The sequence below is a fragment of the Abrus precatorius genome, unplaced genomic scaffold, assembly GCF_003935025.1.
Source record: "Abrus precatorius isolate BTA unplaced genomic scaffold, Abrus_2018 Scaffold4, whole genome shotgun sequence".
Lineage (NCBI taxonomy): Eukaryota > Viridiplantae > Streptophyta > Magnoliopsida > Fabales > Fabaceae > Abrus > Abrus precatorius.
The window spans coordinates 672,316-698,569 of NW_020874384.1; the positions used below are offsets into that span (position 1 = coordinate 672,316).

Consider the following 26,254-nt stretch of genomic DNA (forward strand, 5'->3'; position numbering starts at 1 on the left):
TAATACCAATATTTGATTATTGAAAAAAAAAAAAACTTAACAACACATTCTTTTATTTTCTGACACATAATTTTTTAAGTTCATTTTATTAAGTAAATTAATTTTATAATTTGTTTGATAAAATTCACGTGAAATGAATTTAATAGTAAAAATATGTTTAAAAAAATTGTTTTACGAACCCTTCTAATTATTTTTTAGGTTAGATTAATGTTTTTCATGAGACAAAAAAAGTGTCATTCAAGTTTTTAAATACAACAAAGAAGTGAGAGTGAGTATTGTATTACATGAACAAATAATATATGTATTTATGTTAAAGCGGATAGAAAGATAAGAGTTAAAGATATTGAAATAATTTTTTAATAATTTTTTATTGATTGTTTTAGAGATAACAAAATAAGATATCTAAATTGGATTGCCCGTTAATTTTAAATTTTTTTAATTTAGTTCATTTAAAATATTGTTTTGATGAAACTTCGATTGGTTTAGTCTATTTAAATATTAATGCAAGTTTAGACTTTTGAATTATAAATTCTTTAATTAAATTTCTTTAACACAACGTGCGATAGTATGGATTTTGAGTTATAAATTCGTTAATCAAATTTCTTTTCCATGCATTTTAATAATAAATATTGGATTGATGATTAAATGCTTCTAAGTCAGAAATATATTTTGTTAATTGAGAATAAACAAACGGACAAGTATGCTATTTTAATCATTGGTGAATGCGCAATGTTTTGCAAGGAATAGAAATGCAACACATGAGAACCTAAAAACCAAGAAATTTTACCAAAAAAGTATGAGAATAAGAACACAGTACCGTACTTGGTAATCCTTAAGAGTGACAAAACAGCAAAGAGAGAACTGTAGTCATAAGCATAACAAAACAGCCAGAAAATTCTTTTTTCCTGAACATTGAAGATACCAACACTTGCTATTCATATCTTCGAAGCTGAATTTAGAAAACATCAGCAACAACAGAATATACAATGAACAATTACTGTTTAATCACCCAAAAAAAAAAGGGAAAAAGATATACATAAGCAATCTATGGACTAACCAATACCACTATGAGATCCTACAAGTCTAAAACTATGCACAACCTATGATACTTCCATTAGTGACAAAATTGGTAAATATACAATTTCTTTCCCTTCACCAAATTCTAATTTGGTAACACTTTTAAAAGGACAAAGTTCATGAAAACAATCATTTTGTCAATTTTGCTGAATCTTCAGTATTTCTACACTCAGCGAAGAGAGAGTTTGAACACTGATTACTATTATGCTCTTAAGCTTAACTTCTCCCACCATGTTCGCCGGCTTTTCTCAGTTTCTGAATTTCCTAACTTTCGAAGCCTTGTTTTAGCCTCACGTAATCTAACCTTGTACTGTGTCTTCCATCCTTCAAATCTATGTTTAAGTTTCTGAAGTTCTTCACCGGATTTTGCAGTGGTAGACTGCCCCTGTTTAACCTCAATCAGAGCTTTTACTTCGTCGTCAAAGTTCTGCCTTTGCTGCTCAAATTCCTTCATCAGATTGCTGACTGTGGTCAATGTACCATTGACCTGTCTCCCTGCATCAGAGACAGATAGACTACTAGAAAACTTTGGTGTGCTCCCACCAGGTGTTCGAGATCCCATGGAAATAGCATCTTCAGAATCATAACCGCGAGGCGACACAAGATCACGTCTTACAGGTTGAACGATAGCATTCTCGGGAGCAAGGCTTTTTCTAGCTGCAACAAGACTCATCTGCATTGAAATTATGATCAGAATCTGTTATGGATTTTGTAAGTTTGATATACCCTGTGTTCATCTTGTCTAGTAAAAAGTGAAACAAATCCATGGTAGATTGAAAAATCAACATGCACATTAGCAAAAGATTTTACTTTATAGCAATCACAAATTCAAAGCTGAATCCAACTGAATATATAACAATTCCCGCTAATTCATTATTAAGAAAACTGATACAAGTGATTGAAGTTTCGTGTAGACCACAGGTGAATATCCTAGTCATAAGTTTTGTTTGATCAGGCCAATCAACTACATCAATTACAGTAACATCCATATGTAAAAAATTGAGGACTTGTCTCATCTGAAAACTTACTTGCAAAGATGCCATTTGTTTTTGCCAAGCATCCTCCATTGATTTCATTTTTGTCTCATATTCTATCCTCTTTCTCTCAGATTGTTTTAGCTGTTCCCTTAATTCAGTATTTTCCTCTTCCTTTTGCTCCACTATTGAATCAGCTTTCTCAAACTGCTTTTTGAGTTCAGCAAAAGCAGTAAGTAGATTCTGCACAGGCTCTCTAGATAAATCCTGCTAAACCAAAAGAAAGGAACAAAAAACGCAGACCTTTATTGTGAGTGGATGGGAGCTTTATTGCGTATGACATCCAAACAATGAAATTCTTTCAGAAGGTAAATAACAAAGTTGTGTATTAAATGCTTATACAGAAGAAGTTGGTGTTTGGTACCATTCAGCTAGAAGTTTTGCATGATAGTTAGTGCAATTACCCAAAAATGAAGACAAAGGAATTTTTTTTAATATCTGGCAGTTGACTAGTCAAAGCTGGCGGTAGCAACATAAGGGGAAAATTTACTAGTTCCAAACGAACCATTACTTGCTCTACTAAGGAGCTTATAATTTTAGAGCATATTTCCACTTGTGCTAAAATATATATTTGAGTCCACCCAACTTAGAATCCTACAATTTTTGGAATTCTACAGTTTACATCTCCCTCTATTTCTCCATCGATTTGTATGACAAAACCAAGATAGCTAAACACCGTGATTTGTGATATGTATTATCTCCAATTTTTGCCTCGAAACTGATGCTAGTGTGCATCATGTTGAACAACCATTCTATATTCTGTGTTTTACTTCCACTTTGATGGAAGCCATGTCTTTCCTAATCTTCCCCCATAACTAGTTTACCAACAATAGCCTCTCTCAACTCTCCCATTAGAAATAATGTATCATCTGCAAAAAGCATGGATTGAGGCACAAGCTCCTGGATATGAATCAGTGAGAACATCAGAAACGAGATAAAAAGATAAGGGCCCAAGGTTAATCTTTGTTGTAAGCCTATAGTTAAAGGGAAATCCTCTGTGGCCTCATTGTGCATGCACACACTGGTTTTTACCTCATAATACATCCTTGATGGCATGGTCCAAATATAAGTAACAAGGACTCGCCTATTTTCCAGCACCTTTCACAAGACGTCGTAAGTCTTCTCTAAGACAATGGCAATCCTGCTTATATTTTTTCATTTCCTCCAATGTTTTTCAATCAAATCACTCAAAAGGTATATCAAGACATTAATTCAAATTCGTTACTTGAAAGGTGAGGCACTTATCTTAAATTTCTATCAATTACTATCTCTCCGATAATATGAGCTACCAAATATGAATAACATACATTCTTGCTAATTTTAAACAATGAATGCCAATCACAGGAATCTTAAGCAGATATGCCCTGTTCTTAGACACTCAAAATACTGTCCTAATCTCCAATTCCTTCAAACCCATAGACAATTGTCTATGAAAGAGTATTAATGTAATACAACTGAAAAATAACCAAATAGATGCAGATATCTAAAGACACTGAAAACAAAACTAGAGTTAAGGGCACAGTGAAATACCTTTACTTCTGGTATCTTCATACGGGACTTCCGCCTAGGTTTAGCATTTTCAGGATGTTTCTTCAACCTAATCATGTTATTCATGTGACTAACATCCTTTCTAACCAGCCACCCACGAATTACTGCAACAAAAGGAAACAGATAGTAAGCAAACCAACTTCAATTCCAATAATGAGGGTAAACATGACAGAAAACTGAACCATTCTAACCAGATTGTAATAGTATGATTGCATGGATCTCCTCCAGTTTTCTAGAATAAATTGTTATTGAAGACTTCATCGCAACACCATATTTCCTTCTTGTAATTTCTCCACGAATAACTGCAAAGTAACCAAATTATCAATTTAGAACAAAGTAGAACCAAGGTTATGAATAATCACTTGTGAAAAGAATTTTATGATTCGAGTCATTAGTATAGGCATCTAAAGTTCTTAGTTGAATGAGCATCAACAAGGCTTTCAAATTATACTTTAAAATCACAAGCCAATCTGCACTGAGGTTACTTTTATCAATTATATTTTTTTGAAAAATATTAACTTCCAAATCTTCAATAAAATGAAGAAAAATGTGCCCAGTGCCTCCAATCATAGATAGTTTTGCTCCAAATGAAACTAATTTTGATACTGGCATTACATGATTGTAATGTTGTGACTCCATTCTTAAGTTCACGGAAATAACCACGAGCTTGACAACCACGGAAGTATTTTTGAATCCCAAGTATTCCCTGCAAAACATGTTTCCTCTTGTCCTCCAGTGCACCAATCTACAAAAGTAACCAGAGCACAATAATAACCAAGTCAGAGAAACCACAATATGAATGAATGTAAACTCAGCTCAAACATCAACTAACAGATTCATCATATAATTTTAAATTCGCTAAGCAAAAAATTCATGGTTCAAAAGAAAAATACTAATTTAGTTAAACAAACGGTTGATAAAATTTCAACAGCAGAACTGTTATGTTAAAGTCAAGCCAAAGCATGACAGTTCTTTATGCATTAACTTGATAAGTAGTCTACACACAGCTTTTTAAAGTGAAATTAAGCATGAAATATTGTCCAATGCCAAACTTTGGAACATAGTTACAAATCTAACATACATGAAGCAGAGGTAGAAAACAAAATGAATGCAGAAAGTATGGTTTCCAGCCCCTCAAAGAAAACTTAGACATATACCTGCCCTGCTCGAAGAAACAATTTGGTGTAGCCAACTTGGTACATTTCAGAAGGGATGTTAAAGTTTTGCAAAACAGCAACTGATATGCTCAATGGATCCTTGGATACATTGCCCTCAGAAAGCAGAAATCCATACCTAGATACATTAAGGAATTGAAATCAACCCATCATTCAAGATAATCTAAAAACCATGGTAAGTTTCTCAAGTACCTTCTTGAAAACTCTTGATGGGTCATGCGAGTAGGATATCCAGCTCTTGAAAGTCTAACAACTTGTAGAACTCCAAAAAACCTGAGCTGTTGTAGGACAAGGTCATCATCATAAATGCCAGGAAGCTGCTTAGTATTTGGCTTTATGCAGCGAATAAAGTGAGGGTTGGTGCTCTCCAAATGGTGCATCAACTTGAACAATTGATCCTAAAAGCATTAAACTAGTTAGATTTATTTCCTAAAATTATGTTATTTCAATTATATATTTGTATATTTGTGCAATTTCTGTACTATGTTATTCAATAATGCAACAGAGAGTTTGTTGTCCATAATCACATTCTAATCTTCTATACCAAGCCAAAATAATCATTTCTGTCCAAATCATAATGAAGCTAGGAAAGCTCAATGATTACCTTGAATTTAGTTCCAACACTCTGCTTTTGACACTGGTTAAACATTTTGGAGAACAGCTGCAGCAGTTTACAATTACATGATGACAGGAGTTGAATGGAATCAAAAGACAATGTATCTCTGTTCTTTTCTAGAAAGCCATTTGTATCATACAAAACCTGATAGAAGTTGAGATGTTAGTAAAATCTTACTTTCTAAAGAAATTGACTTCCAATTTCCAAAGACTCGAGACAGAATATTAGAAAGAAGGATTTACTCATAGCAATTTAACAATACAAGCTCCAGACTTAGAACATCTGTCAGATTTATAATTGCATGCTTAACATCTGAATGACATTTGTATCAAAATGTTCTAGCATGTGACATAGTGGACCCAATATTTGGATATGTTATTATATTGTAGGTAATAAAGAAATAGAAAATCAAACCCTTCATAAATGAAGTGGGAAGAAAGGTAAACACCTTGTATAGAAACAACGAAATGAACATATTCAGAAACTCACCTTTCACCAACTGCACACTGGATAAGATTATATTCCAGATAATACAAGAGACCAATTAATATAGGATATCATAGAACTGTGATTTCTACTGTCTTGTCTATAATAACTATCAAGCATGTTTATTATTCTAGTCCTCTACATGAAATATTTTGTAAAAGAATGAAAAGCTTAATACAAGTATTAATTCAGATTTAAAAAGTTACAATAACGTAGATTTTGTCAGAACCAACTTCTAAAGGTCCCTAAATACTGAAGAGAAACTAACCTCCCCTGCATAGTGACGAACTCGGAAAGCTCTGCCTCTTTCACCTTTGAAGCAAGGATTAGCATCTAGACGATGCTTAAGTTTGTTAGCAAATGTTAAATCCGAAGCCTTGGGTAAACTTGACTCCTCATCCAACAAAGAGATAAGACCCACAGGTTTCTGCACATGATGCAACAGATAGATAATGACTACACTAATCACAGAGAACGATGTGAAGTTGTTAAAGCCAACATTAGAATCTGAACGCAACTTTAAGGAATAAATAAATATGATTTATAGAAAAACGTAGTATTTGGAACTGGAAACAAATGAAATTACAACCATAACAACAGCTCAATCCCCGGGAAGTGGAATAACTCAAAATCATTTGGAAAATTTAAATAAGTACCTTCTCAAATAGATCCAAGCACCCTTGATTGTCCTCAAAATCTACATTAGTCCAATCAACACCATCCAATTCATAGTCCTGATAAAAAAAAATGCAATATTGCTGTTATGCATATCAAGCCTATTGAAGAACTCACTCTTAGCATGTGATAACCTTTTGCGTGAACAAAGACAGTATCTTTTCAATTCTAACTGTATTCTTTTATAACTTTGATCAATAATAGTACAAAACAGCTTTAGTTCTTTAATGTTTGAAATGTGTCCTTGATTAAACTATAATTTTTACACAGCATACCACTATTTAATCAGCATGAATGTATTTTAACTATAGAACCCAAAAAGTTTAACTATGCATTAATTACCAATTACCCTGTTAAAAATATTTTCTCTTTGTATTAGTCTTAACCAAATAGAAGTATTAAAATTCTAAACGTGAAGAGAAAAATTTAAGGGATATCACATTCTTAGGATATTAATGTGCAGAAACAAAATCCAAGGAATTATATTATGCTATTTTGTTCAAATTAAAGGTAGTTGGCATCAAAACCCAGTAATATTAACACTTAACATAGTTACCAACCTGCTGCTCAAGTTTAAACAAATGCCGATTAAAATGTTGTTGAAGTCTCTCATTGGCATAATTTATACAAAACTGTTCAAAGTTGTTTGTCTGAAAAAGAGATATAAAAAAAATTAGAACATATAAACGTTCTTTGTATTTTGAAGCGTAAGTAAACACATTAATATAAACTGCACACCTGGAATGTCTGAAATCCATAAATATCAAGGATACTTATGGATTTCCTAGTACTTTTTTTACCCACTTCAAGTGACTTGTTAACTTGTTCTACAAGCCAGTCAAACAAGCTTGCATAGATAAATTTTGCAATTGCATCTCTTCTTTCAATTGCCTGAACAAATAATGTGAAAAAAATAAGTATACATACACATAACAAAAAGAGTATCAAGTGAGAGTGAGACGAGCTAATCTTGACCATACAATAAAATGGATAGTTTAAGGATAGATTTCATCAAAACAATCTCAACCATCCAGGCATGATCATTTCATATATACAAGGATAACTCCTCTAACTTCTCATGTTCCCACTAGATATCCCCCACTCCTCTCCGCACATGCACACACAGACAGAGACACAGGCATATATATTGGAATTGAAATAGACAATTGAGAGCCATAGAAAACAGAACAATGAAATGTTTTAATAACAAACACACCTGACGCAATGTCAAACTTTTGGCAATAGTATCCTTGTCAGAATGGATTTTATGGGTAGATAGTGCCGCCACTAAATCCAGGGAACTACAACCCATCAGCCGGGCAGCACTGATTACAGCTACAAAAGGTTTAGATAAATTAAATTACTCTTCAGTTGTAAGTGAAATAACTTATATACTCTCTAGAGTTAATATTTTAGTTAGAGTCAAACTGAGCAATTAAAAATTGCTCTTGTACACAAAAACAAAATATAATTGCTGTACAGTGTATAGTAATGCAAAGAATCCAGTTAAGTCCCAGTTTGCTTTAAGAACTTAGTGACACCAAATTAACATACACAAAACACCACAAGGTCTTAGGTCCATGAAAAGGCAAGCTACATCTACGAATCTTACCTTCATCATCAACAACCTCAATGTGATTTTCACTGTCAGTAATATGGAATGATATATTTCCCATCCATAGTATTGCAGCAAGCATCTTAAAGATCAGCTCTTGATCCTCTTTACAAATTTGAACAGTGTCCAACGCTTTCTGGGGAAATTGTAGATGCCACGGGAAAATTACATGAGACCTTGAGGTCATAAACAAAGATTTTATAATAAACCAAACTAGATGTCCAGTAATTACCATCAGCTGATGAAAGTTTTTAGCATCATCAACAGCATCAATTATCATGCAGTCACTCTGGTTTAGATATTTATATTCACTGACTGCTCTAAGATTCAATTTCTCTGCAGAGGAAAAGAGAATGATTTTACATGAGTCAAATATTCAAAAATTCAATTATGTATGATCATGAAAACAAACTGCAAATATAATGTAACTTTACATGCAGAAATTGATCCTGATTAATAAATATTAAAACAAAATGTTTATATATAATTAGTTTACAGAATTCAAAAGGGCAGAGGAAGTTGATAATACTGCAAAGAATCAAACTCAAATTTACATTTTAAATACAAAGTCTTAAGGATGGTAATTGAGCAGTGATATAGTGGTCAAAACTAAAAAGATTGAATTCTGACTCATTTTCAATGGTTAATTTTTTATAAAATAATCCAATGACAGGTCGTACTTATGATATAGGCATGCCAACTATCACAATGGAAACATTAGGGTAAGTAAAATCCCAAAAAAGAAAAATAAAATCAAGATACTAAGGCTGAGAACTTTTGGAGCCTCATATATACATAAATTCTTTCAGATGGAACAGAAGAATGAGCTACTTGACTCTTGAAGTTAACACTGATTATTGCCATTTCAATGCATTGCAAAACTGATACATAGAAACAAATGTGTCATACAAAAAATGATTATGTGACATTAAAGTATATGCCCATGTATATACAAACAAGTTGATAGATTGCATAGAAAATACACCTTTAAGACCAGACGAAGATCCAGCACAAAGTTGATAGAATATGTGATAGGATCTCTCACCACTGGCCAGTTGAACAACTCTGGACTGCTCACGGTAGACATGATTATTTCAGAAATGGCAAAAGACCAACATAACAGTTCCATGTTTAGTTCAAATTGGGCATTGCAAATTACCTTTTCCAACAGAACTATTCCAGTTAGCATATGGGTTGGCATATGAAAAAAACAAAGCCATAAAAACAAGTAAACTCAGTAATTCCAACAGAAATGGAGAACATAAATGAGCACATTTGCAGTAACATATATATAGCTTGAACAAGCTTACAGGTTTGAATTTTGGCCCCACATATTTTACCCATGGAGCTGAAATGAATTTCAATCAACTTTCCCTGCATCAAATTTAAAATGTATATCAATTAAACTGCTCATCCTTAAAATATGACCCAAAAAGTGCTGCATGGCCTTCAATAATAAAAGAAGCAAGAATAAGTTTCATTTACTGGGGAAAAAACACATAAACTCACAAATCTGCTAGAGTTGTCATTCCTAGATGTTTTTGCATTCCCAAAAGCTTCCAGAATACAATTTGTCTGAAGAATTTCCTTTTCTATTCCATAACTGCCACTGCCACCACCACCAAGAACAACTAAGTATTGTAATGCAATTTTAGCTGTCTCTGTCTTCCCTGATCCACTCCCACCACTACAAACAAATAACGATGATAAGTAACAAGTACAATCAAGATTATATCTTATTACTACTATGACAATCTAATGCTATTGAGTTCAGGAACATATATTAAGTGTCTTGAACAAAACAGAGCCCCTATATACCGTAAGGTGCTGACCTTATGATAATGGACTGATTTACTTCATCTGCAAGATTCAAAAGAAAATAGAAAACCTTTATTAAACTCTAATTCAAGTACACAAGAAATATTCCAATGGAGGAGAGAAAAAGGGAGAAATCCACTAACCTCTTATCATATTGTTATAAGCTGCATCTGCCATAGCATAAACATGAGGACTATCAACAGATCTCTGCCTATATGCTGAGACATAATCATTTCCATAAATCTGAAGATCTTTGAAGGGATTCAGTGCAATTAAAACAGGCCCCGCTTTACTCTGCACTCAACAAGCACAAGCAAGAGTATTTAGATGATCACCTAAGTAAAAGAAAAGAATAATTCTGAATTCACCTGCAAAATCTTCCTACTAATCCTCCTACTTACTAAATGAAGAAAGTAATGAATTCTTTTAATGTTTTCAAGATATTAAATGCATTTACTTTTCATTTAATAATAACTAATACTTACATTATAAAGTATTAGAAGGATTAATAGGAAGATATTGTAAGGGGATATAGCATTACTCAAGAAAAGGCAAAGCAGGCATACATACATAAATCATCCCCCGAGAATATCTAGACTTAAGATTGTGAAGAACCGATGGCTCATTCAGATAACCAAGCTTAATAAGATCATCCACACCCTCCAAAATATCAGGATTAGCTGGTAGGATCTCTGATCTGGCCACTTTCATAACCTGGAGTAACAAGTTAAAGACAAACAACATGTCACCTTGCATACTCGAGATTACACATTATCTTTCAGACACAAAAAGCATAGAAAAACTTGCATTTCCATTTGAGAGTGAAACACGTGCTTCCTCTCCTGAAGTTGACTGTATCGTTCCTAGCTCCCATTGCCCTCTTGGTTGCCTACACCAAACCCGAAGCTTCTGGGGGAAACAACCAAAAAACGAGAGCAAATTTAACAGAAAAGCACATCACATGCCATGAACAATGTCTCAGTCTTTACCAATCACTAATAGACAAGACAATAAACACTATGCTCATTTCATAAATCTAAATACACAATAACCATAAACAAAATATTTATCTTCCAATGTAAATTTTGAAAGGAAATTTGACATGTGTTCGATCAAAATACCTTCTAAAATAACCAACCAATGGAAAGGATCAAGGGAACAAAATGCAGTCAATAAAAAACCATAAGAGAGAGAGAGAGAGAGCAAAACACTGAGAAGTAAGATAAGAACCACTTTAGTGTGTATTTGATTCAGCTTGTTTTAGAAATATAATCGTTTATTTTGTCAGCTTCTTTAATAAATGTTTGGGAACAGCTTCTTAATTGTTTCCAAAAATGCATCAACATCATAATTCATACATCTAAAAACTAACAAGGAACCATTTTTTTTTCCCACAAACTAATCACCAGTTACCTTTTTCATGAAATAAGAAATGTGATCATCACCCTCCAATTCCCAAACCATCCCTGATGAAGCAGCGGAAGATACTGTCACATAAGGCGACTCCTCATCCCTCTTCATCCTTTTGTTTCCAAAATCACTCCTCCTCCTCTTATGCCCCGAGTCTTTTTCCTTCACCTCACCATCTTCATTGGAACCAATTCCCTTCTCCGGCACGACAACTTGGTCGCTGCCGCCTACCTTAAAGTCATTAGGCAGTGATCGTCGCGCCGGAGGAAGCCGGGCCCGCGAGGCCGGCCTCGCAGGCAACGCCGGCGGCGAGTCCTTTTTCTTTTCTTCCTCTTCGTCCCTCCGTCGAAGCGAATCAAGCATCTCTTCCAGCGAGCTCCTCGCCAAGGAACATGGCGAAGCTGATAACACCATCACGCCAATTGATTCCACCACCCCACCACCGAAATATCACTTTTCCCTACCAAATGAGAATTCACCACCCCCACTTCGAGTTTCAACACTGCATTGTCCAAAAACGCGAAATTGAAGACACCCTTTTGAGATTTTAGGCTCCAAACACTGTCTTATTGATTAACCAGACAAACACACTGCAACAAAAGAAAATAAAAAGAGTTCTGAAATCGATGAGAACTTAAAGGGTGGTGTGAATTTGTTTCAAACTTGTTGCATGAAGCAATCAATGGCATTAACAAATCGAAGAGGTGATGCACGAGTTTCTATTACTGGAACGTGAGTTACGAGGTTGTATAGTGAGAAGAAGAAGAAGAAAAGAGGTTAAGGTTGTTGTGTTGTGAGAGAAACAAGCTCTTCATACACACACAGAAAAGGAGCGAGGGACAAAGGATAACGAGAAACAGGAACAATTTGTGAAAATTGCTGTTGTTGTCGTTGTTGTACTGTTTTGCTTTTTTTTTTCTTTTTTCTGTTGTGTGTTTGTTTAAACCAAAAACTAAAAAAGAAAGAAAATGGTTCGTTTTTGTGTTCATGAAAAAACAAAATAAAATTGAAAATTTCAATTAGTTTTTGTCGTTGTAGTAGGTGATGATGGTTCTCTCGTGTGTCCAGAACTTCAAATCTTTCAGGTGAGGGGAGAGAGGTGTCAAGTCAGTACTGAAACATTCAGAAAACTGTTCGGATCTGATAGGGGAAGGAATATTATTTTAGCCACGAATAAAAAAATACATAAAAATGGTTTTATCATAAATAAATAAAATAAAAGTGAATTTTGAATATTGTAAAGGAAAATTAAGAAAAGTGACTCTCTGAGAGTGGAAGTAAATAAAGCTGACAGTTGTATTAGGTAATTGATATGCGCTGAGCTGGTTGCTTGTCAAATTACTAAACTAGGTGGGTCTACCTTCTTTTTTTCTATTTGTGATTATATTTTTCTATACTCAAACCTTAAGAATGGTAAATAAGTATAAATTTAAAATTTTTATAAATATAATTTTTATTTTAATTATTATAAAAAATTAATTAATTTTATTGATATAATAATTTATGACTAAATGAATTATTAGTTTATTAAAATTAAATTTTATGTAAAGAGTTTTATTTTTTTATACTAGTATATTCACTTGTTTTTTTTTTTTAATTTCTTAATATGAAAATGTCTAACAACAAAGTTTTTGAAATATAATATAGATATGTATTATTAATAAGAAGTTATGAAATAAACTACATTTAGACAGGGAAAAAAATTTGAGTTTATTTTTTATGTTTGTTTTAAATGTTTAACTAAATAAATATATTTGTATTTTTTAAACTCTTTTCATTGGATCTTGGAGAAATATTAAAAAATAATATATAATAAATATATAAATACCAAGTTATAATTTAGGTGATCTTGGCCATTTAATTAATTTAATTGATGAATTTAATTATTCTTGTAGTGATTTCGATAAGATTAAATGGCCCATATCTATAGTAAAAAATCACTCAAATTTAGTATGAAATTATTAGTGATTTTTGGAGAAAAAGAAATAAGTACTAACAATAGTTCTAATTCATATATACTAGAATGTCATTTCTATTCTCCCACCAATAATGATTTCAAGTTTCACTTAGACGGCAAGAGAAGCAATGCAGAAACGATGGTCCATGCCCAGCAGAACTAGAATATTCAATAATAATAATAATAATAATTAGTCGCTGAAAAGAAACAACTTTTATTAATTGTTTAAGATAAATGTTTGGTGTAGTTTTATTTTTATTTTTAGATTTTTGAGAGAAATAATCATTTCTAAAAACTCCCGCAAAAATTAATTTTAAAGCAAGTTAGTTAAAAAAACATATAATATATTAGATGTATTTCATTAATTAATTTTTATAATTAACTATGGTCTTTTACCAAAATAAAGTAATCGACTTTTGAGTTATAAATTAAAATTTTACTGTTGAATTTAAATACATTTTTATCTTATTCTTTCCTTGTAATGGGTGATTTTATTATTAATATGAATATTTAATTTTATGTTTTTAAAAATTAATTATTTTAATTTTAATTTTTCTTCTTTATTTTTTTATATTTTCAGTTATATATATAGACACACACACTTAAATAATTTTTTTACTAAAAATTCCACTTAAATTTAAAAATGTTCATATATGTAACAGATAACATTTATTAGTAATGACTTTTCAGAAGGAAAAAAAAACATGTTTAGCCAAACAGCATTAAATGTTACTATATTCCCTTCCACTTCCATTCTTTAAAAAAGCATATTAATAGGAGATCACGTTGTAGACAAATACCTACAAAAAAGAAAAACAATGAACAAGTGATCCAATTTCCAAAGAAGGACCAATATTTTGGCATGGGGGCTATTGGTCCCTACAATAATTGCAGAGCAAAAGAACAGTGATACTTGCATTATCCTGAAGGGTAAATTAGTTATGGCCTAATATTTTTAGAGCATAATGCAAAACTTTACATCGAACACAAAAGGATAGCCATAAGCATTTGGTTTTGTTGAAAACGACACGACCAATTTGTACATGACTTTTGTCCACTAACACTTAGTATTTCATTGAGGGCCACACATCAACTAAACTTTGAATTTCATTTCATATTTTCTTCTTTTTTAGATTTTAATTGTTTTTCTGAAGTCAAAATTTAGTAGTGATGGTGACATTAGTATGGGAGGGAGATTTGAATTATTCATGTAGTTGGCATTCGTGTCCATTTCTTATTAAGTTTTTGCATAAAAAATTTCTTAAAGGGCATGTAAACAAAAAGGGTCTAATCAAAATTATTAGCAAGAAAATCGGGGAGAGGGTTCATATTACCATACCTTGATATTGGCCTAATGGATGTGTGTGGTTTTATTGCCTTCATCACGTCCCTTCTAAGGCAAAAGTGATCAAGTGACGACGTTTAACTCAATCCAAAAGTTACACATTAACATGCAACATGCATGGCTTTTGAGGAAATGAACAATTGATTTTCTGTTAGGACAACCATGTCAGTGACATTGCTTTTACTATCAATTGAAAGTAACCATCTACCTAGTAGCCTTCGTCAACAAAATTAGTATTATAATATAATATTTACTATTCATCCTTTGATATATTCATGAATAAGGTAAGCATTCTTTGGTTTGAGAAAAGTGGAGTGAAGAGGTGAAAAGAGGGGATTTTTATTATTTAAAATAATGTCAAAGAATTAATGCAAATGGGTGAATATCTTTTAAAAATGAGTTATATCAAACACAAAATTATTAGAATGTGATAATATATAGTTTTTGAAAATTATTTTATAAATCTTTGAAAAAATATAATGAATACAAGAGAAAACTTTTTTCTTTTATTACTTTTTTTAGAAGGGTATGTGTGTAATTGAAAATAAACTTCACTACTCCTTTTCCTTTCACCAAATAAAGGAGCTCCACTTTGCTAGGACAAAACATTGGCCCCACATACCCAGCACATGGATTTATTAAATCAATAAAGAGATGGGCACCCTCTCCACGAATCAATTGAATTCAAGTGCATCAAGTCAGAAGATGATACAGAACAAAGCAAGAAATGGCACTGTTCTTCTTCCTTTACAGTTCTTTAATTTGTTTCTCTTCATGTGGGTCTAAACAATAACCATACCAACCATGATCTTATTACTCTTGTATTTAATGTTTGTTCTTTTCACCGCTAACATTGCCTTGATTTTATGAGTTATTGCTAACGCATTGTGACCCCATTTAGCACAGTTTAGCCGCACACTCCAAGTGCCAAGGCATTATTGCATAGTTAAGACAATAACACTAATATTCCGGACACCGGTGGTTAGAGCTTTTAATTATTTTCTGTCTATCAAAAAAGTTGCACCTTTTAATCAAATTCACTTTATCCAATCAAAATGCCCACCTTTTCCCATTAATTTTTTGAATTATTGTCCATAGCTACGGCGTTAGTTGATGCTGTTTGACTAAATTGGAGGCATTCGTGGTAATGTTATAATGATTTTTGGGAAATATTAATCAAACCAAAGTTATGCACAAAAGCAGGGTATATCCCGTTATAATTGTGTGATCAATGTTTGTCAACGAGTGAAATGTTAATTTGGTATTTTAAAAATTGACACTATCGGTTTATTGTGTCCTTTATATTAACAAAAGAAAAAAATAATTACTTTTGATTACTAGAAATATCCATGCAATATAATTAAAAAAAACACTTTGATTACAGGTTAAAAAATACTTTGTGTAAGGTTATGTTATAATATCGTACTTAAATAAAAATTTACTTACATAATTAGTACTTGTTTAACAATAATTATTTTTAAAAATATTTATTTATTTTAAAAAAAAATAAAAATAAGCAACTATATATTTATCGTTCCAAAATTTTCGGGAATAATTCTAAACTTCATATAATTAAAAGCCACTTCCTAAATTTGGGATAAAAAGGGATATCGACAAGCATATCATTAAGAAAAATGGAAGTAAAACTCGACTTTTGTCAGTTGCTTTTTAAACTAAATCGAACTTTAGTTTTAATAAATTTCTAGGGAGAGTTAAAAAAAAAGGGGTTTTAGCCACAAAATTTAATCTATATATATTTTGTATTTAGGTATGTGTAGGTTGTATTGTCAACTTTATCTTTATTTTGTGTAGGGGATTTAGGTCAATATATTAAGGGAGCTACACGCTTTGCTTTTAATATGAAAGGTGATGATTAAGAAAACTAAGGAAAGTATATGAAGTTTGACTCTAAAATAAGTTATTATTGATTGTTATGATATCTACACGCTGCGCATATGGTGGTGAATAAAAATATATTAAGCCATTGGTGCCATGCACGATTAACAAAAAAGAATGCCAACCACTGTTCATGACGATGCACCCTTTGCTCCAAACCATCACCATACACCATGAAAAGTTTGTCTAGAAAAGGACCACTAATGTAACATTATTCTGGTAACTTCAATCACCAAATCTAAGAAAACTTAGCATTATAGCCATAATTGTACACCCATATATTCAAAAGGGATATAATCAATACCCACACACCCCGAGTCCAAATCATTCTATCGTGTCCCTTGGTACATACACATACGTGGATAATTATTATATCACTTCTAGTTTTCTATTCTTAATGTTCCTTTAAGCTCGTATTATAATTAATCAGTGATAAATAAAAATTATAATAATAAATTTTTTTTAATGTTTAACAGATTCATTGTTCTTTATTTTTGAAGTCTTGTCATGTGATGAGATGCCTTCAATCATTGAAATTTCTGACGAGTTTATGAATCTCCTCGAAATGAGATAATTCCTTCCCTCAAACTTTTTTATTTAGGAACGATGAGAACTGTTGCTTCACTTGGGACCACGTGCTTGTCCACGTGCTCCTTCAGGAATAAAGCAGTCACGGAATAAAATAAGTTTGAATTATTATATAATATTTTTTATATTTTTAATTAAAAATGCATTATTATATAATTTTATCACATACTTTTAAATATACATTAAATAATCAATGTCACTTTTTTTTTTGTTTTGACTTTTGTGCAAATATAATATTTATTTATTGAGGTAGATAATATACTTCGCTGTTTTCAACAAAAATTATATATGAAAACAACAACACTTCACGCTTCTTCAGCGAGGGTTGAATGTTTTGTTAAGTTGACAAATATTTATTCATTTTAAATATATATTTAAAAATCAATATTTATTTGAACTTATATATGTCTATCGCTGAATTCAGACGTGGGACTGATTGCTAAGTGCGTGTTTGAGAAAAATAACAAAAAAATACAAAAAATGAAAAATAAAAAAAAGAGTGATTGCTTTTTTTTTTCCACTGCTGAACATAAATTAAATTTTAGAAGTATTTTTTTAAATCCATGAGTTTTGATTATTGTAGAATTTAACCTTTAAAATAAATTTTTTCATTATTTAGTGGTAATGTGTGATGCATTTAGTCATACTGCATTAATAACTATTTTAAAACAGTATGTAATATAACATAGTTAGATGCATACTACATTATTATTAAGTGGAAAAATAAGAGGTAATTTTAAAAAATTATTAAAATTTAAAATTCAGTAATTTTTTTTTAAGAATCAAATCTAAATAAAATTATATTCATAATAACTAAAAACATATTTTATCTTCTAATTTTATGTTTTTAGGTCCAAAGAAAGCCGCAAGAAGCAGCAAAAGAAACAAAGGAAGCCCGATCTACGGGCTATTAACATTTTTATTTTCCCTTAGCTACAAGTTCCGCTCAGATAATCTATGGCCCATGGCCCATGGCCCAAACAATTACGGACCCAGTGGCTCGACACATGGGCTTTTTTTTTACACTCCAGTAGTTTTTATCTGAAAATTTAATTTTGAAATTTTCTTTCAAAAATTAAGCTTTAAAAGTATTTTATAAGTTACTTTTAAAATAATTAAAAAAGACTTAAGAGAATGCAAATAAAAAAAAGGGATGTAAAAAATTTCCAATCATGATCTCGTCTCGTTAATTATAGGCTTGTCCCGTTTTGCTTGGCCATTATTTTTGTCATTTCGATCTTTTTTCCTCAAAATTTGGAATTTAATTTTTTGCGCATAATAAATATATTTCTGAAAATTAAATTTTAAAAAGGATAAAAAATAATTTTCGATTTTTTAGTTAGTCGTACAAGTGATTTTAGTCTCTTTGATTTTTTATTTTTCAGTTAATTAACCTTCTTTGCTTTTCAAATAGTATAAAATGCAGTATATTTTGAACAACAAACAACATTTTGAAGCTTAAATTATTTTAAACATTTTTTTTCTCAAAATACATTGATCCAAATATCAAAATCTAGTTAAAATATAAACATTTTTTTTCAAACTTTAATTTTGCACATTTAGAAGTCTTTAAATTTCATTAAAATTTTACTATTAAATATTTAAAATTATTTTATTTTACACAATAATTTTATTATAAATTTCTTAAATATTTGAACAAATAATAATTTAAAAATTATAAATAAGAAATTAACGGAGAACCTAATATTATTTTATAACAAATAAATTTAATTAGCTGGAAAATAAGTTTAAAAAAATGCAATTAAAAAAGTGTTGCAAATAACAATTTCCTCTGCTTTTTGGTTGTTTTCTTGAGTAGGAAGTTGTCATCGATGCTTTAAGAAGCACAAGAAAAAAAAAACGGCATCTCGACTATCTACTCTTTAGTTGTGTTTTTTGAAAACCACTACACATCACTCTTATCACCGCCGTCAACCACCACAAGCGCCGTCACAATCCTCCGTGAAAGATGAGTAGAGGAAGCGGAGGTGGCTACGATCGCCACATCACCATTTTCTCCCCTGAGGGCCGTCTCTTTCAAGTGGGTACGTAACTAACTCGCACTTTCGCTACTGTTACCTCTGGCAACGGTGTCGTTTTGCATTCAGGATCAACCCAATTTTATTAGCTTTTTAGTATTTTGACAAACAAATAAAAAAGAAACTGAGTATTGTTATTTTTTGTTCTGGCATTAAAAATAAAATTATTGAAGATGATGTTAGGAAATTTTATTTGTTGTTACTTAACGGTATTGTTCATTTTAAATCAAATTATTGGTAGTGAAGTGACTTTTCATGATGTTCTTGGATGTTTTTTCTAATTTGTTGAATTGCACTTGACGAGGCATTAGCAAGGTGAAATACCAAACATTCCCTTATACTTGACCCCTTCCAAACAAAAAAATTAAGAGAAATGATATTCTTACAAAATTGTTTTACAACAACTTATGCAAAAGCATAAAATGGCAAAATAACTCGTAACTTTTATACTTTTGTAAGAATTGTTGTAAATTTTTTTGTACTTATATCATATCTCAAGAGTTAAACAGCAATGTAATAATCCTTGATCACTGTGCCCTTAAGAAAATTTCCTTTTAGTTGTTTCACTTGTTTGGAAATGAGTTGTGGATTGTAGTCTGTGATGTTCTAATTTGGGGTATTTTGAATGCACAAAATAGAGTATGCTTTCAAGGCTGTTAAGGCTGCTGGGATCACCTCAATTGGTGTTCGAGGAAAAGATTCGATTTGTGTTGTTACTCAGAAAAAAGTTCCGGTAAGTATTTAATGGTGGTTCTTTGATCTTTCTTTCACTTGTATTCTAATGTTGGGATGTTCAATGCAGGATAAACTTTTGGATCAGACAAGCGTCACGCATCTCTTTCACATCACCAAGTATCTTGGTTTATTGGCAACTGGCATGACAGGTATTTTTTTCATTACATCTCTTAGTTGTTTCTTTGTTGTAGATCTTAGTGAAGTATATTTACTTAATTTTTAGTTAAAATATATATTTGATTTTAGTAAATGTTGAGTTGAGGTGCATTTCAAGACAAATTCTTCACTGTATTTTATCTTACTATCTCATTAAAATATAAATTACAAGTTTGAAAAATATGGCATCAATCTAAGCAGCTGGTTAGTTAGGGGAAAATAAGAAGGCAATGTTGATAATATGATAATTCTTATCACTCTCCTTGATTGTGATGTATTGGAAATTAGAGATCTGTTTTGAGGCCAAACCTCTAGTTCAGATGCACCTATTTATTTTTATTTGTGATATTGGTTACTAAATCTGTGCAACCTAACATAAAATATGATTAATAATTTATGATGAGAAAATAGTTCTATTAGACCTGAATGTTACTGTCAAAGTTCCGTATAGGGCTAACTTGACATATGATTACAGATTCACAATAGATACAATGATAATATTGTTTTTCTGTAAATGAACTTTGATATATGAGCAAAAGTTTAGATTTTTGCAAGAGAAAATAAATATTTTGTTTACAAATACATTTAGAAGTTAGAACTAAAATATCTTTACATTCTAAATTCAATTTTGTTTTATCCCATTGGAATACCTCATTCCAGCTGATGCTAGGACACTGGTCCAACAAGCAAGAAATGAAGCAGCTGAGTTTCGCTTTACATATGGATATGAGATGCCTGTGGATGTATTGGCCAAATGGTTAGTGCTTCAGTTTTACAAAGTTATTTTGCCACTATAACTATTACTAGCTGCTTATTACTGTGTTTCATATCTTCTTTCAAATTGTCATTATTTTGTGGAGAAGAATGTTAGGCAAAAATAGCCTACAGCTGAGCACCATGAATGTGCTCCTAGGCCGCTGCCATGATACATACTCTTAGATCACAGGCACAGCAAGCTCATTATAATAATTCATCTGTTGAATCTGACTGTAATTATGACTTTTGTCAAAGGCTAAAGATTTTGGCATAACGTAGTCTGAGCTTTTACAATTTGTCAATGACATCTTTTGTGTCTAACTTTTGTAATTTTTTACACTAAAGGATTGCGAACAAATCTCAAGTCTATACTCAACATGCTTATATGAGGCCACTTGGAGTAGGTGTGTTTCTGATTTAGCCTTTTTCAGCACTGAACAATTTTTATCTTGTTTATAAGATCAGATAGTTAATTTGTAATTCAATTACTTATTTTCATTATTGATGTCATTTCCTCTTTCTATGATTTTGAATCTATTGTGCTGTGAAGTTGCAATGGTTTTGGGTATTGATGATGAATATGGGCCTCAGCTTTACAAATGTGATCCAGCTGGTCATTACTTTGGTCACAAGGTATATCGAAGATCTTCCTCACTTTGGTTGAAGTTAGATTTCTTTAGTGTTATTTAATATGAGAAGATGAAAAACATGCATCAACTCCTTTGAAGTTTCTAAATTATATTTTTTATTTATCTAGTTTAATATCTAATGCATTGAAAACTATCATCTGCCATCATAAAATGATAGAGAGGGGGTTGGGGATGACCAAAGCAAGATTATCTACTTTTACTTTGTGCAAGTTGTTTATTGCATTTGTTTTAATTACTGGAGTAGGATTATATTCTTTGAGCTTACTGAGGTGAATTATTTTAACCGTAGTGCTATATAGTATGAAAACTGTATAGTACGAAAAGTTATGAGTCAGAGATTTATTTGATTGGTTAAATAAAAATTTAAGAAATGAATGAAAAGTAAGGAAATAATGGAAATCATGCCACATTATTCTCATCGATTTCATGCAATTCGTTTAGTACTATCTGGTATTTCGTTTCTTTAATATGATTGATTGGGGAACTAAGGCACCAAATAAAAACTTATCATGGCAATATACCTACAATTATGCTTGACCCAAAAAAGAAGGGATTATCATTAGGTAATAGTGGTGAAAAGGGAGTATGTAAATAAACAGAGAAATGATATTTATCTTATATTAAAAGGGGAAAATTGCTATAAGGGGTTGTATTTTGGTGGGATGATGGAGATAGTTGGATTTAACTTTTTATCATTTTTAAAATTATGTTAGCTACCTTGAACTCATCATAAGTAGGTTATGAAGTTTATATAATGATTATCATTATCTTGTGCTTTTATTGTAAATTATGTAATAATCTGTTTAAAGTTCATGAGCCTTCACTCATCCTTGATTTTCCTTTCCCCCCTTTCTCCTTTGGCCTCAATATACCTTTCTAGAACTAGGAACATCGAGAAGCCTATGCATCTCTAGTTAATGCTTAGAGTTTGTTATTTTTTATAAAAAACTGAGTTTTGTTCACTCTGCTGACCACGTTTCTTTAAGATTTTATTGTTCACTGTAAGCCATACATGTAGATTGTTATGCACATTGATTTTTGGCCTTGTAAATGTTTCAAATTAAGGAGTGATGATTCTTCATTACCCCATGCATTCATAATCTACTTGTAATTAATTATATGTGAGTGTAGACAGAAATTAAAGTTTATAATGTACACAGGCCACAAGTGCTGGATTGAAGGACCAAGAGGCAATTAATTTCTTGGAAAAGAAGATGAAGAATGACCCTTCATTTACCTATGAGGAGACAGTTCAGGTAGTGTTCTTGCTTCTTCTTTCCCCTCACTCCATTTCCATCTGTCTTACTTGAGAAATTGACAGTCTTTTAAGCTGGCACTTTTGGCATGGAAAATGAAGATTACCATGTTATAACTGACAACTTGTGTGGTTTCAAGGATATATTTCAACATGTTAAATTTTTTCCCTTCTTTTTATGATAAACAATGAATTGTGGTGATCCTTTTTTTTCTAGACAACAGTCTAGTCATCTTTCTTGATAAATATTTACTATTCTATTTTATTCTGTAGTTATTAGTCTTGCATGAAAGTAATCAGATAAAATATTGTATGTATGTGGATGGTGAAGATTGGCTGTGTTTTACTGGAAGCTGAAAAGTCTGAAAAATGAGTAGAATTTGATGTAAGTGATCTCAATTCTGGTTTTGCTTCCTGGAGGATTAATGGCTGCCGCTGGTATCTTCTCTATTTCTGAGTGCTAAAGAGGCAACAAACTTATATCCATGTTAGTAAGATAATGTAACTAAATATAAAGCTTTGGTTCCTCATTAAAACTGTAACTTATTACATTAGTTATGACAACACATAATCATTAGGTTTCATGAACATTACATATCTGCCTTTGCCTTAGCTTGAACCATCAAATACGTATGATTGGATTTGTTATCCTTTCTTCTTTCATTCTTGGGGGTGACGATTTCTTATCTGTGTTATCTTGTAGAAGTTAATTGGTTTTTGTTCATGAGACTTTAAAGAAGTTAATGCTATATTGCAATTAAAGAGACTAGAAATTGAAAGTATTTTTTTCACCAATTTTTCTACAGAGTTATCCAACCACGTGTTTAATGTTCTAATTCTAAGGTTTCCCTGCTTGTTTCTCAGACTGCCATTTCTGCCTTGCAATCAGTTCTTCAGGAGGATTTCAAGGCCACCGAAATTGAGGTGAACTTTACTTCTAAAGCTCAATTACCTTTTATGATACCATGTTAATTGAAATCAGTAAAATTTTCCACTTTTTATATAGGAAAAATTGTTATAGGATTTTGTTGTTTAGTCCCTGATGGGCCAAAGCATTTATTTTGTCTTTAATTTTAAAATTCCGTGCAAGTTACTTGTCCTATCACACTAGAGGAACGTTACACATTTATGTCATGTTGCCTAGTGTGTGTTACGATCTTCTCTTGAGAGTTGATAACTCTATCGTTGGCTTGCGTTCTTGCTTTTGTTTTCAGGTCACCAAAACATTTTTCTTTCACTAATCACTATCACTATTCCATTATTAGCTTTACTCGTGGGTGATAAACAGATAAGAGTCTATAATCTAATTTTTTTTTCCTATCATGTTTCAATTGTTTGTTGATTCTATTGCTTAGTAATATGGACAATTAATAAATGAAACTGATATTGGTGTCTACTATAATGGAGGATTGACTAGTAATGTTAGCCGTTTTTGAATTAGATTATTTCTTTAATCTCTATGTTGAAATTACATGCTTTCTGTGGCATGTTGATATTTTTGCTCTAAAGCCTTGACTTAATAGGATAGGGATGATTAAATCTTTTTTTAACGTGTGCCCATTGGCATAGAATAAGAACCTATATATAATACATTTTTATTCGAAATTATACAATTTAATGCATTGATAATATATGCTACAGTTTATTATAAAAACTCACTATTTATTGATTTATTATTAAGTAGAAAAACTGTTTTACGATTATTACCATCCATCAAACCTTTTATCACTGATTTAGTGCAAATGATTGTGTTTTGCGTTTTCTAGGTTGGAGTGGTGCGGAAGGATAATCCAGAATTCAGAGTTTTATCCACCGAAGAGATTGATGAGCACTTGACTGCAATAAGTGAGCGTGACTGAGTTCTTGATAAGGTTATAATTGTTCAAACATTCTAATGCTGGATTAAATTATGTACTGTTTTCTGGGATCATGGAAATTGATTTATCAAATTACCCAAGAAAGATGTTGAAGATGGTGTTTGCCTCCCTATCATAGGTTTACGTGTGCACGTTTTAAGTTCTGCCAAATATCTCTATAAACTTGAAAAATGAAAAAAATAAAATAAAATAAAATTGTTGTTTGTTACCAAAAACACGGGCATAATAGAGTCAAAATTTGTTGGGCCTTGGCGTAAGGATTTGAACTTCCATTACAGCATGTTCTGTCTATCTTTGTTCATTAACTAAATTACTGTTTTATGATTTGACAAAAAAAGAATTGACTATTTTTTGAGAATTGCATTATTGAGTATAACGAGAATTTAAATTCATATGTAAAGAAACTCTTATTTCGGTGAGATTGAGATGCAATTAAATTTTAAGACACTTTGTGCGGTGTAATAATGAAGAACAACTAATACAGTTTGACACTATAGTTGGTTTCCAAGGCATATGATTAGGGTTAATTTATGGTCATGTATATGGAAAATATTAAAATCTGTTAAAAATATTCTGAATTGAAACTATTTATTTATTTTTTGAGAATTTCATGTTTAAGTCTTAAGGATACATTTGGTTTGCTTAAGGGTGCTTGTATATAAATGGTTTAGTTTTTTAATGTAAGAATATATGTTGTAAATTTAATTATAAAACATTAGAATATGTTAAGAGTTAATAAAAATTATAAACTTATTTTTATAAGTTTAACCAGGTTTTGTAAAAATTCTTTTAGATTCTTTTTAATTATTTATAAGTGTTATGACAAAAGCTCTTTATACTTTTTGGTAACATATTTGGGTTGTTAAACTAAAAGATGAACATTAATTTTTATTTTTAATTTTTTATTCAGTCTAAATAAATTTAATTTGAGTAAAGCACCTGAATTTAATGGATAAATTTATCACTAGAGATTTTTTATATACATAATAACTTAAAGTTAAAATCTTATTTAAATAATATCAAGTACTTAAACTAACTTTTGTTAATAATTATTAATTTTTTAAAATATTATTTATATAATTTAATTAAAATATACTTACAGTTTAATTTTTTTTTACACTTTATCATATTATTAATAAACATTAAAAATAAAATTCTTTTAAGAATATCTTATGCCTCTTTTAGTGATTTACTATATAAAAACAGTGCTTCTAATACACTTTAAACAATTTTTTTGTATTTTAAACATATTTAAGTGTTTTGTATTTAAATTTTATGACGCAAGTACACTCCATTAGCAACACCTAAGAACAACAAAACAAAAGCAAGACAAAGAGAAAGGGAGGAATGAACACGGATCCTTTAAACCAACACAAGACGATTACGGAATCATACCACAAATTCATGACACACATTTAGTTTATTTATTCTTTTTTATTTTTAGTTAATATTATACAAATATTACGTTACTTTTGTTTTTCATTGTTCCAATAATTTTGTGAACGAAAATCGCTGAACTCTGTTAAAAACTAAAATGAAAGTCACA

At 31.1% G+C, this 26,254-nt stretch overlaps 2 protein-coding genes across 3 annotated transcripts; one reads left to right on the forward strand and one right to left on the reverse strand.

The window, feature by feature from the left end:
* Positions 1-879: 879 nt before the first annotated feature.
* LOC113864365 (myosin-2-like) lies at positions 880-12,548 on the reverse strand. 2 transcript variants are annotated; one of them, XM_027497986.1, is made up of 24 exons: positions 11,458-12,548; positions 10,852-10,953; positions 10,615-10,758; positions 10,188-10,338; positions 10,059-10,086; positions 9,736-9,913; positions 9,537-9,600; positions 9,386-9,399; positions 9,212-9,296; positions 8,459-8,562; positions 8,224-8,362; positions 7,828-7,946; positions 7,350-7,502; positions 7,172-7,261; positions 6,593-6,670; positions 6,205-6,363; positions 5,439-5,594; positions 5,027-5,232; positions 4,817-4,952; positions 4,275-4,404; positions 3,851-3,961; positions 3,642-3,763; positions 2,106-2,318; positions 880-1,750 (listed from the first exon to the last, which is right to left on the reverse strand). In XM_027497986.1, the coding sequence occupies exons 1-24, from the start codon at positions 11,866-11,868 to the stop codon at positions 1,280-1,282; spliced, it is 3,564 nt and encodes a 1,187-aa protein (XP_027353787.1). In that variant the 5' UTR covers positions 11,869-12,548; the 3' UTR covers positions 880-1,279. The 2 variants fall into 2 exon arrangements, with proteins under 2 accessions (XP_027353787.1, XP_027353786.1); XM_027497985.1 differs by having other exon boundaries at positions 951-1,750; positions 2,106-2,321.
* Positions 12,549-19,012: 6,464 nt separating this feature from the next.
* LOC113865270 (proteasome subunit alpha type-6-like) lies at positions 19,013-24,812 on the forward strand. Its single transcript, XM_027499707.1, has 9 exons — positions 19,013-19,285; positions 19,918-20,012; positions 20,082-20,163; positions 20,831-20,927; positions 21,272-21,330; positions 21,477-21,559; positions 22,737-22,832; positions 23,696-23,755; positions 24,598-24,812. The coding sequence occupies exons 1-9, from the start codon at positions 19,210-19,212 to the stop codon at positions 24,688-24,690; spliced, it is 741 nt and encodes a 246-aa protein (XP_027355508.1). The 5' UTR covers positions 19,013-19,209; the 3' UTR covers positions 24,691-24,812.
* Positions 24,813-26,254: the final 1,442 nt, after the last annotated feature.

Excerpts from the sequence above, each read along its gene's own strand:
- LOC113864365 (XM_027497985.1), bottom strand. The coding sequence starts at position 11,868 with ATGGTGTTATCAGCTTCGCCATGTTCCTTGGCGAGGAGCTCGCTGGAA. Across the intron at positions 8,363-8,458 it reads AAAACTTTCATCAGCTGATG|AAAGCGTTGGACACTGTTCA; the intron begins GTAATTACTGGA and ends CAATTTCCCCAG. Across the intron at positions 4,953-5,026 it reads CATCAAGAGTTTTCAAGAAG|GTATGGATTTCTGCTTTCTG; the intron begins GTACTTGAGAAA and ends TAATGTATCTAG.
- LOC113865270 (XM_027499707.1), top strand. The coding sequence starts at position 19,210 with ATGAGTAGAGGAAGCGGAGGTGGCTACGATCGCCACATCACCATTTTC. Across the intron at positions 20,013-20,081 it reads TTACTCAGAAAAAAGTTCCG|GATAAACTTTTGGATCAGAC; the intron begins GTAAGTATTTAA and ends TGTTCAATGCAG. Across the intron at positions 20,928-21,271 it reads GTGGATGTATTGGCCAAATG|GATTGCGAACAAATCTCAAG; the intron begins GTTAGTGCTTCA and ends TTTACACTAAAG.